Source organism: Herpailurus yagouaroundi, unplaced genomic scaffold (genome assembly GCF_014898765.1).
Source record: "Herpailurus yagouaroundi ecotype Mexico unplaced genomic scaffold, PumYag 139, whole genome shotgun sequence".
In the NCBI taxonomy this organism is placed as follows: Eukaryota; Metazoa; Chordata; class Mammalia; order Carnivora; family Felidae; genus Herpailurus; species Herpailurus yagouaroundi.
This window is the reverse complement of record NW_024412394.1, coordinates 59331084-59348873: the sequence shown is the minus strand read 5'-3', so window position 1 is coordinate 59348873 and position 17790 is coordinate 59331084. Positions and strand designations below refer to the sequence as shown.

The window sequence follows — 17790 nt, the reverse complement described above, 5'->3', positions numbered from 1 at the left end:
ACTGGTATACATTAGTGCCTTCCTATAGAAATTCACCCCCTACCCGTAAACCCTAAGTAGTTACTGAGCTCACATTTGATTTACACATCTTATGTCATAATAGCCAGACTGCCTTGGATTGATATCTTAGAGAATGCTGGCTGATTTTGAAACATAATGATTACAGCCTTTAAAAAGTTGTGGGGCACCTGGGTGGCGCAGTCGGTTAGGCGTCCGACTTCAGCCAGGTCACGATCTCGCGGTCCGTGAGTTTGAGCCCCGCATCAGGCTCTGGGCTGATGGCTCAGAGCCTGGAGCCTGTTTCCGATTCTGTGTCTCCCTCTCTCTCTGCCCCTCCCCCATTCATGCTCTGTCTCTCTCTGTCCCAAAAATAAATAAACGTTGAAAAAAAAAATTTTAAAAGTAGTATAGTAATCTTAATTTTAAAAAACTGTTGTCATCAGGTAAACCATCATTGTCAGGAATTCTCATTTATTCTAGGAAATAATTAGTTAGAATTATTTTTCAGGAAATGGAGCACAGGCACAAAAGGCGGACGTACTGGGTGCCATGGCTTCATCGAGTGCCTTCCTGAATTGCTCCATGCCTGTGGAGGGAAGGACCATGTATTCAGCTCGATGATGGAAAATGAGCTAACAGCTGTAAAAATGAAGCAGGTAAGATCATTGTTTCTGTGTTTCAAATCTTCCTTATTCTGTCTGGGAAATTGTACCTAGAGTTTTCTAACCTAAAGCATTGGCTTTGGAGTCTGATTCATCTGGGTTTAAATTCTGTCTACCATGTGCCATGATTATGAACATGAAAACATCATACCTGTCTCATGAAGTTTTGTGAAAATTAAGCAGGATGTTATTATATAAATTGCTTTATGTAGTTCCATGGGGCGCCTGGATGGCTCAGTCAGTTGAATGTCCAACTCTTGATTTCATCTCAGGTCACGATCTGAAAGGGTTGTGGGATCGAGTCCCACACTGGGCTCCACACTGAGCATGGAGCCTGCCTGAGATTCTCTCTCCTCCTCCCTCTGCCCCTCCCCCGCTCACACATGCGCAAGCACATGTGCACACTCTCTCTCTAAAACAAAAATAAAAATTTTAAAAACAAAATGTAGTTATGTAGTTTCTAATATAGAATAGAGCTCAATAATATTAAAAATAGTTACAGTGACAATAATTAGTAGTAGCATTGGCATTATTCAAAGTTGACTCTGTATTAAAGTATTAATGTATTAATGTATTAATACTGATTAATGTATTAAACCCGTTTAGAAAGGACTACAGTAGCTTGTCCATCACTAGGCTATATTACCCACTCGGGTATAAATTTCAGTTGATTTTCATGCAATTCCCTCAGTTACTTTTTTATGCCCTCCCCCTTTATTTTAATTGCTTATTGTTCCTAGGTTCTAAAGTATTTCTCTAAGAAATCCCTTTTTTGTGTACCACATAACTTAGCTAAATGTGTGTTGTAAAAGACAACATAGGTCATCTCTCTAAACCTAGTCTTTGGAATGGCCAAAAATATGAATGAATGATGCCAGAAGTATTTGGCATATATAGACTTTTAAGTCTTAAGCAGTTTTAGCCTAAACATGTCAAACATTCAGGATTTATAACATAATTAACATACTGACTTGCAAATGCAAGTATTAAGATAAAGAAACTTCTAAACCATGTCATTCTTTTTTTCCAGTGGAACTTAGTTTTGAGCAAGACTTAGAAAAAGTATAACAGGCAGTGAAGTCTGATTGTTCAATTTCTGTTGAACTCAAAATTGGCACAAAAAAACAACCTAAATTTTCATAATAAGTGCCTACCTTTCTAACTAAATTACCATCAAAATTATGAATAAAAACAATATATTGAAATCAAAACAAGGCTTCTGTTAGCAACAACAGATTTCTAACCTAACATACATTGATTTCAAGCCAAGTTTTAGATGTGATGAAAAATTAGAACATTGTTATAATTAGTTCAGGGAGAACTCAGAAGTAAACTTACTTAATTTATTTGCATAAATTGCCATTCTGTTATCTTTAAAACCAAATGCAAATTGGCTCAGTCTGATATGATGATGGTTATTTGGCTCAAAAGTGCTTCAATTTGCAGAGCAATCTGGTGTCGGCTCTGCAGTGAGGCGATCCCAGGTAACATACAAATCCTGAATTATTCCAGAAATTAGTATGTTTAAAGCATCAATTTAAGTGCTAATTGCAGTAGTAATGAGAAAAAGCAGTACGACTGTGAGATTTGCATCTTCTACCCCATCAGTATGCCTGGAACGGCTGCTGACTGGCAGAGGATTTGGCTGCTAATTAAATAATTGTATGCATGGCAATGCTCTTGCCTGATTCAATAGATGAAGATTAATCCTCAGATAAATATGTTTGGCTGGTATTGAAATGTCTTAGCAATTTCTTTAAAAATAGCTTATGTTTTTTTGTATATATGTGTGTGTATACATACACACACCCAACAAGTATGTGTGTACACACCAACGATGAAAAAAAAAATATTTAAGCGCTACTGAAAGATTACATATATATGAAAACCAGATTTGACTTTTGGGGGCTTTATAAAGTAAAATCCCAATGAGTTGCTAATAACTGGAAACACCTCTTGGTAACTAATTTAATAGTACAAGTAAAGAAACATGAAGTCTTGCTTCCTGTAGTAATTGTTGTTTGTGTTGTCTCACAAACTTAAATGCTTTACAGAAATTGTGTATTAAGTGTCCCCTTGATCACTTTTCCACTCTGGCCAGTCTTAGAACATCAAGTGGTATAGCTTCTATACTCAATGACTGTTGGCTCTAGGAGGGGATAGGGCCATCTATTACCTTGAATGAAGCACAGTGTAGACCATTCTGTACCTTGACTATTTCAAGATCTATTCCAGACATTATTTCAGATTCACAAGACAAGTTATAGGATTGTATTTGGATTGAAAATTTGCATTGGATTTACATTTTTTGAATTCCTAAGGGGTAGTTTGATTCACGAGGGCTACTTCATTTCAATTAGGTGTACTCGGCAGCACTAAAAGTCTTAGCAAACAGAAAATCAAAGCCTATAAGGAAATCTATGGTATATATTTAATAAATTAAAGAAAAACCAAAATTAAAGTACTCTTAAAAACTAACTTAAAAGGTAACTGATTAGTAACTGATTAAAACAACCAATATATTGAGAAGTTTCTTGACTGATAGTGATATTGCCACATAGTTATAAATATTAGAAAAATATGACAATAAGTAACATGATAACATTAAGTTTATTTTGTTACATCCTTTCTGTAGACTTAGGAATTCATTCACTCATTCAATAAAGATGGCACTTGATATATGCATACTGATTTCTCAAAATATCTTTCCGTTTAAAGAGCAAGAATGAAATCAGTAAGATATTTTATATCCCTTTAAAATGCATCATTTTAATTGGTATTCTCAATATAATGCCAAAAATACATACTTATTTCCAGAAGGACCCTAGACTTACAGGGTTCTTTATGATATACAGACATATAGGAATGTTTTCCTTTCAGAATAAATTTGGAATATGGACAAAAAAATTTTTGTACAGTAGTCAATGAATGATGCTGAGTGACATCAACAATTGCATCACAACGTTTTTTTTTTTTTCAGGTTGCCTTTATATCCCCAAGTAATGCTCTCTGCCTTAGAAGTCATGTAAATATTAGATCCGATGCTTCTCTAAAACAAACAAGTTTAAAAACAAGCATTTTTAGACTTATTGTTTAATATAGACCATAGGCACTCAATATCTAGGAGGGATTTACAGTGAAGGAGTCACAGTGTAGCTAATGATTAATACTTTTTTAGTTGCCTTTAAAAAAACTTTAGGGGCACCTGGGTGGCTCAGTTGGTTAAGTGTCCAACTCTTGATTTCGGCTCAGGTCATGGTGTCATGTTTCATGAGATAGAGCCCTGCACTGACAGGGCTCTGCACTGTCAGGCTCTGCACTGACACCGGGGTGCCTACTTGAAATTCTCTCTCTCTACCCCACACCCCTGCTTGTTCTCTCTCTCTCTCTCTCTGTCTCTCTCTCTGTCTCTCTCTCTCAAATAAATAAACGTTAAAAAAATAGGGGCGCCTGGGTGGCGCAGTCGGTTAAGCGTCCGACTTCAGCCAGGTCACGATCTCGCGGTCCGGGAGTTCGAGCCCCGCGTCAGGCTCTGGGCTGATGGCTCAGAGCCTGGAGCCTGTTTCTGATTCTGTGTCTCCCTCTCTCTCTGCCCCTCCCCCGTTCATGCTCTGTCTCTCTCTGTCCCAAAAAAATAAATAAACGTTAAAAAAAAAATTTTTTTTAATTAAAAAAAATAATAATAATAATAAAGACTTTAAACTACAAAGAGCAAAAGCACATTAGTTTGACACACATACAAATGAGTTCAAGAAAAACTGGGAAATCTGAACAAGAGCTGTGGATTATATCATGTCAATATCCTGTATTAATATTGTACTTTAGTTTTGAAAAATGCTACCATTGGAGGAAACTGGCAAATTGGTGCACAGGATCTCTCTGTGTTAATTCTCACAACTGCATTGAATCTAGAATTAATGTCAAAACAGAAGACCATGGGGGAGGGGAAGGAAAAAAAAAAGTTAGAGAGGGAGGGAGCCAAATCATAAGAGACTCTTAAAAACTGAGAATAAACTGAGGGTTGATGGGGGGTGGGAGGGAGGGGAAAGTGGGTGGTGAGCATTAAGGGCACCTGTTGGGATGAGCACTGGGTGTCGTATGGAAACCAATTTGACAAAAAATTTCATTTAAAAAAAAAAAGGTTGATTTGTTTCAAAGCACACTATTTCTTACTTGATCAGTGCATTTGACATTAACCATCCCTTTATTATCTTTTCCTCTTTTTTTATTCAGGCATGGAATTTCTTATCCCACTTGCCGGTGATAGATGTTGGCCTAAGTGTTAAAGGCTGGTGGGATGACTCAGTGGAAGGACATGGTGAACTTTCTATCACAACTCTGACTTCAGACAAACGAAATGACAACAGGTGGATCAAATTGCATGCTGATCAAGAGTATGTGCTTCAAGTCAGCTTGCAGAGAGTCCACTTTGGGTTCCACAAGGTATAGTGTTTGGTTTCCATTCTCAAATGCTTCACACCAGACACCGGCATGCGCCACCACACATATCTTTTATATTACTAATGTGTCCGTGTCATTCACGAATCCTGCTTTCTCAACTGGCCTTAAGCGGCAAGAGTCAGTCTTCTGAAATCAATCATTTCTCCCCATGTGCCATTTTTCAGCCCCAGAATATCCACCTTATATAATACATTGCGTGACATACTGCTGTCATATGGTCTATGTACTCAGTCCGACAGAACTCCCTGCAATGCCTTTTGGAGTGCAGATTCCCTGGCCGTACTTATCAGAGTGACTGCATCAGAATCTCAGGGGGAGAGGTCTCAAAATCTGTACCTTTACCCAGCACCCCGAATGATTTTTAAGGACTTGAAGGTTTGGCAAGCACTGCCCTGGGGCACTCTGATATGTAGGGACCACATTTGGCTGCATGGGAGCAAAGTTTTACCACTTAGCTCTGTGACTTTGAGTAAAACACTAAGCTTTTCTGCGCCTCAGATGCCACATCTGCTTGTTTCCTTCACCATAATACCTGTGAGAGAGCATTGTCAATGCTCATACAGGTCAAAAATTGAAAGTGTGTTCATTTCCAATTACTGTGCTTTTTTCTGTTACCTATGACACAAATATTAAATATTGGGGCCTCTAAGAATATTAGCATACAGCATGTGGGCAGATTGGTTTTTAGTACCATAATTGAAATAAGAAAGGATTTGTCTTCTGTTTCACCCAGTGCCAAATCTAAAATAAGCCCTCAGGAATGAAGTGGTTGTTCGTGAGTACAGTCCACTCTCTTTCAAACACAGAATGGCAAGTAGCTTTCTGTTGTTACATCTTTTTAGTGCTGTGCTTTCAGGTCCCATCTCACTTAATTTCTAATGCTAAAAATCAGTCAGTGTAAGTTCGAGCCGATTGGCCTCTGGCAGTGTAGAGGCTCTAATAGGAGCATTTTTAGAAGACCTAATGTATCCCACTTACAAAAAAATATGGTAGTAATCATACAGATAAAATCATGGGGGAAAACTACAATTTTTCTACCTTAGTATTACTACTTAAAAATTTAATCATGCCTTAATCATGCTAGAAAAACTCTCAGTTTTGTTTCTAAATGCTGTAAAAATGCATTGCTCTCAGACTTCTCTTTTAAAATGTCTTAAGTGCAACATCTCCCTCTAGAATATTTAATGATGTCTGATTGAAAGCATGTCATTATCAGTACATTTTATGCCATAATGCCAGCGTCTTAAAGAATCACTAAAATCTTGTATTTGGTAAAAGCGATCTAAAGTAAAGACTTCAAGTGCTGCGATTATGGCGATATCTGATCTTGGATTGTGGTGATTGATGCATTTTACAAATCACTTGGCTTACAATTTCCCATTCCTCAAAGAAATGATTTTTTAATATTGCCATATTAGAATATATGTTTTTTTATGTGAGTTTGATTCTTGGGTTGAGGGAAGGTATTTATATGATATAGTGCTTACTATCTTGAGGTCCAAGGTCTAGTCTTGATTGTCTTTTTTCCCCTAGGTATCAGTTTCTTGTGAATAAGACTTTGGAAGATTTGGTTAACAGGATTGTATCTCAATTCGTCCATCTTCAAATAGGGTACTAATATCATTTATAAGAATGATGGGAGAATTTACTAATTTGATATTAAGATTCAGGGCTTTCTATTCTAACTGAGCCAAATATGCTGGTGATTATAGCCACAAAGTAGTGTCTATAATGTGCTTTGAGAATCCTGAAAAGTGGCAGGTGATAGCATATCAAAAACACCAAACAATAAAATTTAAAACATCCCAGATAGATAACACTGAACTGCGTAGATTTATGGCTTTCAAGGAAAACAACCTAGCCTTTTAACGACAACCGAAGGGCATAGAAAGTCTAAACATTATTAATGTCTTACCTCTTTTTTTTTCTGGTTTATAGGGAAAGCAAGACAGCCACGCAGTTACCCCCCGATTTCCCAAATTGAAAGATGAAGGATGGTTTTTGATATTAGGAGAAGTGGATAAGAGAGAACTTATTGCTTTGAAAAGAGTGGGATATGTTCGAAACCATCACGTTGTTTCCATTTCTTTTTATACTCCGGAACTACCTGGAAGGTAAGCAGGGTCTCACCACCCAAGTTCTGAAAGAATTAAATATGACTGTTGTTTTACATTTCATTCTGTTTTTAAACTTAGGTATATCTACACACTGTATCTCATGAGCGACTGCTATCTTGGCCTGGACCAGCAGTATGACATTCATCTCAATGTCACACCAGCGAGTATTTCTGCCCAGGTCAATGAGGAGGTCTCTGATGCCTTGATTGACCTGAAAGTGAAGTAACCTGACCCGAACAGTCCATTTGAGAGAATTGGTTAAGAAGTCTGGCTGTTCATCTAGACAAAGTCGAATTGCTTGATGTTTGCCTTGGTGGAATCAACTTCTAACCTCAAGACACCCAGGAAATTGACGGTGGCTGCAGTATTGACTCCAGCAACACAAAGTCAGCTGCGGTGGCCTTTTAACAAATGTTGCCTTTCAAAATGTTGTCTTCGTGAGTTTCTTGATATGTAAAATGAACACACGTGTAGGAAAACCTTTTGTGTATATTGAGATGATATTTAGGAATTATCCATCAAATCTTACATCTCACGGTGTAATGTTTACAAGAATGTTGGTTTCTTATTTTCTAAGGAAAATTACACTGAGACATGACAGTGTTAGGATTTGTTGTAACAGATTTCTAGCCCTGCAGCATAAAATACATAAGACAAATCTGTATGGAGACATATAATATGGGTTGTTAGCAAAATTTATACTTTGATCACATGGAGTTTCAAGAATTTCTTATAGTCAAAAATGTTAATAATATATGATGTAAAATTATATTGCAGAGCCCAATGATGATAAGGAGAGCAAAATATACTGATCTTAGAAAATGTGTATACTATAACTGGTGGAAATAAAATATTTAGAGTGCCACTTCAAGACAAGCTGACTCAATTATCTCGCCTGCTTCCTTCCCATTTGTTCCCCCCACTCTTCTTTTCATTACCTCTGCTTCAAGACTTTACTTCCATACTCTTTCTGATATTTATTTATACAAGGGGAGAAGTACAGTGTAACTTGTGTTATAACATGGAGAGACCACGTAGTTTTATTATCATGATGACTTATTATTTATGGAAAAGAAGAATGAAATATTGTTATGTAGCATGGATCTTGGGTACTACAGTTATTGTAAAACTTCAAATTATCATAAAGCCTTTTCAGCCTGAGGTTTTATTGTCTTCTCTTACCAGGTATCTGTCTGTCTTCCATCACTACGGCTGACTATTCACAGTGAAAGTAGCCCTAAACAGGAACTCCATATGCTTGAAGAATATGAACTGATAATAACTCTGAGCCTTCTCTCTTTCAGAAATAATCCAAAATGAGTAGGTAAAAATTATTTCATGACCTTAATTTTTTAAAAAGAAAAATCTGAAGTAAGTTTTAAATTTTTTGATTCTTACTAAGTATAAAAGAACTTGGCTTCTAAGATATGTACTGAGCCCTTATATTAGCTTTCTTTTTCTGGTTTCAGAAATCTAAATTCTAAATCTAAGCAAAACAAGGAGATAAAAATTTTTGGTTTAATGAGTTCTACTTAGATCATTTTAAGGTCCTCAAAATTCTAAGAATGATTATTGATTCCAGGTTGTCGATTTTAAGTGATGGAGAATGGTTGCAGGGTCTAGAAAGTTACTCCCATAATTTCAGCCTCAGCCCTTTCACTTTCCATCATAAGGATTCTATACTACTCCTGGAAAATAAAATTCTTCCAATTTGAGGCCTTTAAATGAGATTTCAGGATTCTACCTCGCTTGAAACTTCTACCCAAGTCTTTTGCATGTCAGTTTGAGAGATCTTGGAGTACTACAGAGGTTGCTTCCAGTCTTACCCAAGGTCAAGCACACACAGCCAGCCACATCTGAATGGATGCTTACATTTTTCTTGTTACTCTTCATTTGGCCTGTAATTCAGAAAATATTTTTAAAGTTTCATGAGTAGCGCTACATCTGTAAATTAATATTAACCAGTTCATTACAGAGACATCCTGGAAAAGATGATGGACTGTAATCCATCTTTGGTTGAGCAGAATCCCAGCACCTCCCTGTCATTAAAAATTATTTGAATCTCCAAACCCTTGTTCACTTACTTGTTATCTTTTATTTGGACTTCTTAAACTACATAGATACCATGCCTGTCCATTCAAAACAAATACAGTTACTTTGAATGACTGCACCCTTTGATTCCAAGTCATATTGGAAGCAGTTTTTAATGATTTGAGGGTTGCAGGACTGATCTAAGATGAATTTTATTCTCGAGGTTTCCACCTTGGAATCAGAAGACTGCACTTTGCAGGATGTGGAGGACTAATCTGGAGCCAGTTCTCAATTGGCCTACAGCCAATCAGGCCCATATTTCCAAATGGCCTGAAAAGTGCCCACTTTTCAGGAGGGAATGGAGCTTCTGAAATAACCACATAATTCCTGCAAATGAAAAGGCTAACACTGAGTAACGCTGACTGCCATAAAAATGAAACTGCCTTTTTCATGGCTTGTAAATCGACACCAAAGACCATCAGAAAAGGGAGATTCCAAAAATGTTCTTCATGGCAACACATCAGAATTGGTGCATATTTTCTAAAAGTAATGGTCTAAAGGGAAAAATCTTTTTTGGATGTCTGAGTCTAGGTTTGTGTCTGCTTTTTAGTCAAATTGATGCAAGGGTTATTTAAAAAAAAAAGTACTAACCATGGTGAACCAGCAAAAAAATAAAATGGGTGTAAAGTACAGAAGAGGAAGTTTGGATTGGGGTGGGGGAAGCTCTCACAACACAATTATAAAATAATGAATAAGCAGGCTACTGTCAGAGACCTTCATTAATCAAACGTTATCTACTCCAACATTATAGTTGTCTCTCCACCAAACTCCAGATCACACTGGAAACAAATCACTGCATACTTCTTCAAAAATCTGAAATTGATACTACAAAGGGTGTCTAACAGTCATTCTAACGAAGAAAGCCAGTGACTTCAATTAAGCTTTTAAATAAGCTTGTCAGTTACAATACCAAAACAAATAGGTGGTCTGTCAGGAATGTGCATCTTTACATGTGTTACTTCAGCTGGCTATTATCAGAAAATATGCTCTATTTCCCATTACAGCACAGTTTTACCAAGGGTCTAGAAGGAATAGGTATGGAGTGGAAAGAAAAGCTAGGCTTGCAGTATCAAGAGAAGTGGTTTGGGTTTTTTGGTTTTTGGTTTTGAGTTTGTTGTTGTTGTTGTTGTTGTTGTTGTTTTAATTATGTTTCTGTAATACTACCTTGCCCCTGTGTTGTGTTTGGTGATCCAAGCATATATTAGAAGATTTAGGACAATGTATTCCATCAACTCTTCTGTTTCCATTTGTCACCTACAAAACAGAGATGATACCTGCCTGCACTTCCTCTCATAGTATTTGACTCCATTGTGATAAGGGCAGTGAGCTTCATTCATTGTTGTATACACAGTGTCTGGTACAGCAAGTGTTTTGTCAATTTCATTTAATGAATCTTTTACATGAAAATGCTTAGAAAATGATAAACAGCTGTCAAGAGTAAATAAAAGGTAAATGAAAGCCTAAGGTGATAAATTGTAAACAAACTCATCCTCAGGATAAATTTTATGGCTAAGAGCCCACCCCACCATTGCTATTACCCCCACCAAAAACAATAAAATCTTTGTGCTCAGAGAGGGATTCACTTGTGTTTCATTCCTTTGTGCTACAGTATTTCCACCTCCACAAATACAAATGCATGAGCAATTTCAGCTGTAGCTCAGCGTACATGGGAATGAGGATTCCTACAGTGGGCCTTTTCTGAAAATAGTTTCTGGGGATGTGCTTTGGTGGGGTAGTGAATGGTACATGGAGGCCCCACCGAATGGAAGAGAGGTCCGACTGCCTCATTTCTACCCCTTCTGGTTTCTGAGGATAAACATCACCCTTTCATAGTCTTCCCAAGGGCCATTTCTGATGTCCAAGTCAGCAGAAACAGGGACTATTCTGGAAATAGAACAGGCTTTGAGAACAACAGTGTGGGAGCTCCTCACACTTTCACCAAGTATTTGGGTGCAAGGTATGTGGCACCCAGAATGAAAGACATTTTAAAGCAAGTTCTAAAACTTCCTTAATAGCACCTGTGTACTTTTCCTAACATTGCAAAGCAATACCTACTCTGTCCAGTCTCCCTGGGAGTTGTGTTGCTCCCATGCTTGTAAAAGCGTGAAAATCAATTTGAGTGTATTCAGTAAAAACCTAAACCCTTTCCCTTTAAAAGCAAATATTTGGTTCTTCTTTCAGAAGTAACTATTTTTACACCATTTTATCCAACTTCTGAAACCTAATTCTAGCCAAAAATAAGAGGAAAAAAATACGCCACTGGCTTCCAATAGTGCTGTTTTTTGCAGGAGCCATCAGAATAATATGGACATCTTAGTAAAACCTCAATCTTATTTTCTGATACTTTAGAAAAATGCATTCCTCTAAAAACACATTACCCTTCAAGTGGCCTTTGGAGAAACTGAAACATTGAAGAAATCCTTGGATTGCAGCAAAGAACATTCTCCGTGGACAATTCCAATCAATTATAGAAACATAACGGTACCCAGATCATATAATGTACCACAGTGATGATCCTGGCTCCTGTCCATCTAACAAAATGCTGCATCTCATAAGCATTGGTCCTGCTGCTGTATGCAGCTCTTCAGCCCAGAAAGATTTACTCTCGATTGATTGTTGCTTTTCGTGCTAAAAATGGTTGTACATTTGCATCTTCTATTTCAGTTTTGTCATTTCGTTATCTTTGCCACTGTGTTAATTATTTTTGGATGCTTCATCCTATCCCCAAACAATATATTTGAAACACTCATGAGGGTGCATTGCATAAATATTGAATGTGTTAAAGACAGAGTCTGAGGTAATTCAGAATGAATTTAAGTAAATTGATTGGAATCAGCTTTTATTTAGGAAATCTTCTAGGGACAATTCTGACATATTTAAAATAACTAACTGTTCACAGAGATGCAATCTGCTTGTGCATTCCAACAAATCCATGAATCAGCAATCAGAACAGAAATACATCCCTTTAATATGCTAGAGAACAGCTAAAAAGAGATTCAGGAAGATGATACCAATTACAGCAATAAAATACCTGGGAAAATTCTTCAGAACAAAAATGTTTTTAATAAAATCAGATAAAGATAATGTAACAATGATCAGGTGTTAAAATGAAAAATGGAAATGGAAAGTACACCCAAGCTGTAATTACATACATGTTTTATAAGTTCAGTAGACAGAAAAATGAGATCTGTTCCACCCTGGTGAACAGTGAGGGAAAGAGAAGTGGCAACTGTAATTAAAAGTCAAATGTCTTGCATTGGATGTGGCAATGATTTCTTGGATATGACACCAAAGGCAGAGGCAACAAAAGAAAAAATAGACAAATTGGACTTCATGAAAAGTAAAAATTCTTGTGCATCAAAAGGCACTATTAACAGAATAAAAAGGCAACCCACAGGATGGTAGAAAATATTTACAAACCATATATCTGGCAAGGGATCAATATCTACAAAATGTAGAGAACTCCTAAAACAACCAAAACAAAACAAAACCCTGATCCAAAAAGTGGGCAAAGGAACAAACATTTCTCCAAAGAGATATACAAGTAGCCAATAAACACATGAAAAGATACTCCACATCACTAATCACTAGAGAAATGCAAATCAAAACCACGAGATACCACCTCACACCAATTAGAATAAAATAACAAATGTTAGTGAGGATGTGGAGAAATTGGGATCCTTATGCAGTATTTGTGGGAATGTAGAATAGTGGAAAAATGGTATGGAAGCACCTCAAAATAATAAAAATAGAATTACCATTTGATCAAGGAATTCCACTTCTGGGTGTATACCCAAAAGAATTGAAAGTAGGGTCTCCAAGAAATATTTGTGCGCCCATGTCCATAGAAGCATCATTCACAGCTAAAACATGAGCAACCCATATGTCCATGAACAGATGAATGGATAAGCAAAATGTGTATGTACATATAACAAAATTTTATTCAGCCTTAAAAAGGGAGAAAATTCTGACATCTGTTACAACATGGATGAACTTTGAGGACATAATACAAAGTTAAATAAGACAGTCACAAAACACAAATACTGTATGAATCCACTTATATGAGGTACCTAGAGTAGTCAAATTTATAGAGACAGAAAGCACAGTGGTGAGAGCCAGGGGCTGGGGAAACGGGGTAGTGAGGAGTTAATAGGTATAGAGTTTCAGTTTTATAAAATAAAACAAACTTAGGAGATGGATGGGGGTGATGGTTGCATAACTGTGTGAATGTATTTAATACCCCTGAACTGTATGCTTAAAAAAATGGTTAAGATGGTAAATGTATGTGTTGTGTTTTTTTACCACAATTTAAAAAGGGTATTATTTTTACAAAGTCAAATATTTTGGAGCAAAGATGAAGAATTACAAGAAAACCAAATGACACTTAAAATGTTTACTAAAAGCTCAGGACAATGCACTATTCCACTTCTGGGTGTATACCCAAAAGAATTGAAAGTAGGGTCTCTAAGAAATATTTGTGGGCCCATGTCCATAGCAGCATCATTCACAGCTAAAACATGAGCAACCCATATGTCCATGAACAGATGAATGGATAAGCAAAATGTGTATGTACATTTTACATTGTACATTTTACAATGCACTGTGCAGTCACTGTATTGCCAAAAGTAAACATTCTAAATAGAAAATTTATCAGACCATTTTACCAATTTATTCTATGGAACATAAATTTGAAACACCTATTAAATGCTGGATCTGGAAATCTTTGTTTCTAGATATCAAAAATGTAGAAACTGACATAATGGATATCCATGCACTGTTACTTGAATTTTTTGAGTTATAACATTTTCCATGCCTTTTAAAAGAAAACTAAAGGTATAGTTGATGTCCTGGTACACCTTTTGCCAAGCCTATTTTTCCCTTATATCCCAGAGTTAGTTATTACCTTTCCTGTACATGTTTTTATACTATTACTGATATAACTACATAATTTTGTTCATGCTTTTACACGATTTTCACATATACCTAAAAATATATAGCAGCTGTTGTAGGGAGCCTCCAAGATGGCCCCCAATAATCCTTGCCTCCTGGTATTCACACTCTGGGCAATTGCCTCCCCTTGAATGTTGACCAGACTTGAAGATTAATTTCTGATGAACAGTTTATGGCATAAGTGATGGGATATCACTACCAAGATTAAGTGATAAAAAGACTCTATGTTGTTTTGCGAGTTATCCAGGTTGACATAGTTTATTATACAGTATGAATATGTCACAGTTTACTGATTGATTTTTAAGTTGATGAGATTTTATATTCTTAATATGTGCTACTGCAAATAACTGCTGCAACAAATATTTTTCCTAATTCTCATTGGATTATCTTTAATGTCATAAACATGCACATAGCTAAATAATATTCAAATTAAAGATTTTAGTTCAAGAAACAAAAGAACTTAGGCACAAAAAATGTATGATTTGCCTAGACTAACATGACACGTTTGTGTATTCATAGGGCAAAATTTGATCTGCCAAGGTGAAACTATGGATTTCTCCACAGAAACATATCTAGGTAGGTAATGTTGAAATTGTGCAACAAAGGCAGCCACGAAACCATGTTCCAGGCCAAGACTGAAGAACACGGACAGCAGAATCTCATGATTTCCTGATCATGTACAAAAGTAGCTAAGTTAGCATGCTTTTTCCTTTTCTGCTTTTCTTTAAACTTAGATGTAACTGCAGCATTTCCCAGTGGATGCTTCTTTTGTGCCTCAGTGGGAGACCTCTTCACAGGTGGATGCTCTAGGAGACACCTGAAGAAAAAACTCATGAAGCGAAACCCGTTTTCACTGCTCTGCTGAGCCTGGTTACAGTGGGCTCTGACCCGAGGCTTCTGGGTGGAGCTGCCAGGCCAGAGGTAACTCTTCCTACACCTCAGGGGTTAAGCTGAAGTAGTAACCCTCCTAAGAAATGATAATATGCCCTGTCATTATCTCTCCTGCCAAAATAGGGCTGGTTAAAATGTCATCGTGAATTAACAAGCATGCCTGCATGCTTCATGGTGTGACAAAAGTCTTAAAAGATTCTCTTCTATTTTTGATTTTCAGACTTTTAAAGCTGACGTTAAAAATTATTTCTCCCATACAGCATATTTGGTCAAATGTATCACTTTTTAAAGCAGGTTTGGTTATTTGTATTAAACATATTTATATTTCTTATCACATACTGATATGAAAGAATCATGCAGACTGTTACCTCCCAGTTTTAGCTATAGCCATAGGAGCATACTGTGTTGGGGGGGGGTGCGTATTAAGACTCCCCCATTAAGACTTAAAAGCACTAGGTAGAGAAGAGCCAGATGTGATGAGGGATGCAAATATAGTAACACCCCCTGATGGACTGCCTTGAGTGGCTGTTGTTTAATGCACACTGAATGGGTGATCTATATACAGGGATGCCACACTTTTCAAAAAGCCTGAGCTACTGTTTCACCACAACTTAAGGTTTATTCAAGAAAAACTCAAAAAAGGTCACATATAAAATTCCTTCATTATTGGAGTCATTTCAGAAGCAATCTGTATCTCTCTCAGAATATATATATTTTATCTTGTGTGCATCAATGGAAGAAGACGTAATAAACAAAACCTTCAACCACAGTCAAGCTATGCAGATGCTTCAGAATACAAGAGGCAACAAAACTCAGCCACTGATGGTTTTCGTGGCATTCTAGTCCTGTGTCTCTTCCATCCAGCCTTAAATGATGCCTCCTCCCTCGTTTCCCTAACCCCCAGTTCATCAGCCTCTCTCCAGGGGCATTAGTTCACCTTGAACCCTCACCTGCACAGCAGGTAGCCTCATAATAAGAGGTGCTTGAGAAATATCTGTGGAACAAATACGAACTTTAAATAATACAGTATGGGCACCTGGGTGGTTCAGTCGGTTAAGTGTCTGACTCTTAATTTCAGCTCAGGTCATGATCTCATGGTTGGTGGGTTTGGGCTCCTGTGTCAGGTTCTGCGCTGGCAGCACAGCACGGAGCCTGCTCTCTCCCCATCTCTCTCTCTGCCCCGCCCCTCTCCCCGCCCCTTCTCCCCTGCTCTCTCTCAGAATGAATAAATAAACGTTTTAAAAATTTATTAAAAGATTAAAGAACTATATGATATAGACAATGACACTAACAGAAGAAAGTGAACTTAATAGAGCCTTCTTGAGCACCTATCTGTGTATGGTCATTGTACCATCTTAAAGAGATCGGTTGAGGCATCTCCAATGAAGGTCAGCAGAACAAATTGAGGTTACAGAATATGCTTCCTGCCTGCAGTTCATTAGGCAGACAAATGCCTTCCTGTGGTGGGAAAGATGATCTGAAAGAGAGCAAAGTAAGAACAAAATCTAGGAAATAAAAGGTATTTTTCAGGCAGTGGGTTCAGTGGTAAAAGTCCCTGACATCTAACAGACTCTGCCAGAGAATGTGTCCCAGCCTCCACCCTAGGCTGTTGTTTATTTAACAACATGTCCCCGACTAAATGTGTATTGTCTAAAAAAACTCAGTGCTCTCCATAGAATAATTCTGGAAGGCTACATGAGGAATTTATGAGTAGTGACTTCTGAGGAAGGGACTGAAGGAGTGGCTTAATGTTTAGTACTTGATACTATTTGATTGTTTTTTTGTTTTGTTTTTCCTTGTGCTTACACAGTATTTTTCCATTGAAAATAGTTGGTTTAAAATGTTTGATAAAGGAAGAGAACTCAAAATTATAACCTGCTTCAAACAAACAAACCCCAAAGATTGCACTTGGTATTTCCTTTACAAACGGATTCAATAGCTGTGTGTCTGAGGAGACAGGGGTTTCATGGAGGGTTAAGGAAAAACCTCTCTGTCAAGGACAACTTTGAGAGAAACAGGGTGATTTCCCATCCATGCCTGTGAAGAAACCCTCCTCAAAAGGCAGCACCAGTTCTCTGCAATATTTGTAATAGGCAGAAATGGCACAGCGGGACCCTCAACTCTTCTACGAAGAACCATGAGCCTGAGTGGATGATCACAAGGATGATTCTTACTTTTTTTTAAATATATTTTTTAATGTTTTTATTTATTTTTGAGAAACAAAGAGACAGAGCATGAATGGGGGAGGGGCAGAGAGAGAGGGAGACCCAGAATCCAAAGCAGGCTCCAGGCTCTGAGCTGTCAGCACAGAGCCCGATGCAAGGCTCAAACTCACGAATTGGTAGATCATGACCTGAGCCGAAGTTGGGCGCCTAACTGACTGAGTCACCCAGGCGCTCCAAGGATGATTCTTTCTTAAAGGATGATTAAAACAAGGGCAGAGTCAGGATTTTAGTTAGGTTGGAAATTAGGGATTTACTTAGGAATTTTCTGCGTAGGGGTTTTATTTTTGTGCTTTTTGCACTTCAAAAAAAACTCAAGGTGATTTCTTTCCTTTCATTTCTATTATAGGCTGAATTGTGTTCCCCCCAAAAGATGCTGAAGTCCTAATCTCCAAT

General features: G+C 37.4%; 1 protein-coding gene across 3 annotated transcripts in view; it reads left to right on the top strand.

The window, feature by feature from the left end:
• ASCC3 (activating signal cointegrator 1 complex subunit 3) overlaps positions 1 to 10907 on the top strand; it is a 369269-nt gene extending 358362 nt beyond the window's left edge. For all 3 annotated transcript variants that reach the window (XM_040474260.1, XM_040474261.1, XM_040474259.1), the window contains 4 exons: positions 509 to 656; positions 4896 to 5105; positions 7062 to 7237; positions 7319 to 10907. In XM_040474260.1, the coding sequence (XP_040330194.1) occupies positions 509 to 656; positions 4896 to 5105; positions 7062 to 7237; positions 7319 to 7466 (682 nt within the window). In that variant the 3' untranslated portion in view covers positions 7467 to 10907. The remainder of the gene's footprint in view (positions 1 to 508; positions 657 to 4895; positions 5106 to 7061; positions 7238 to 7318) is intronic.
• Positions 10908 to 17790: the final 6883 nt, after the last annotated feature.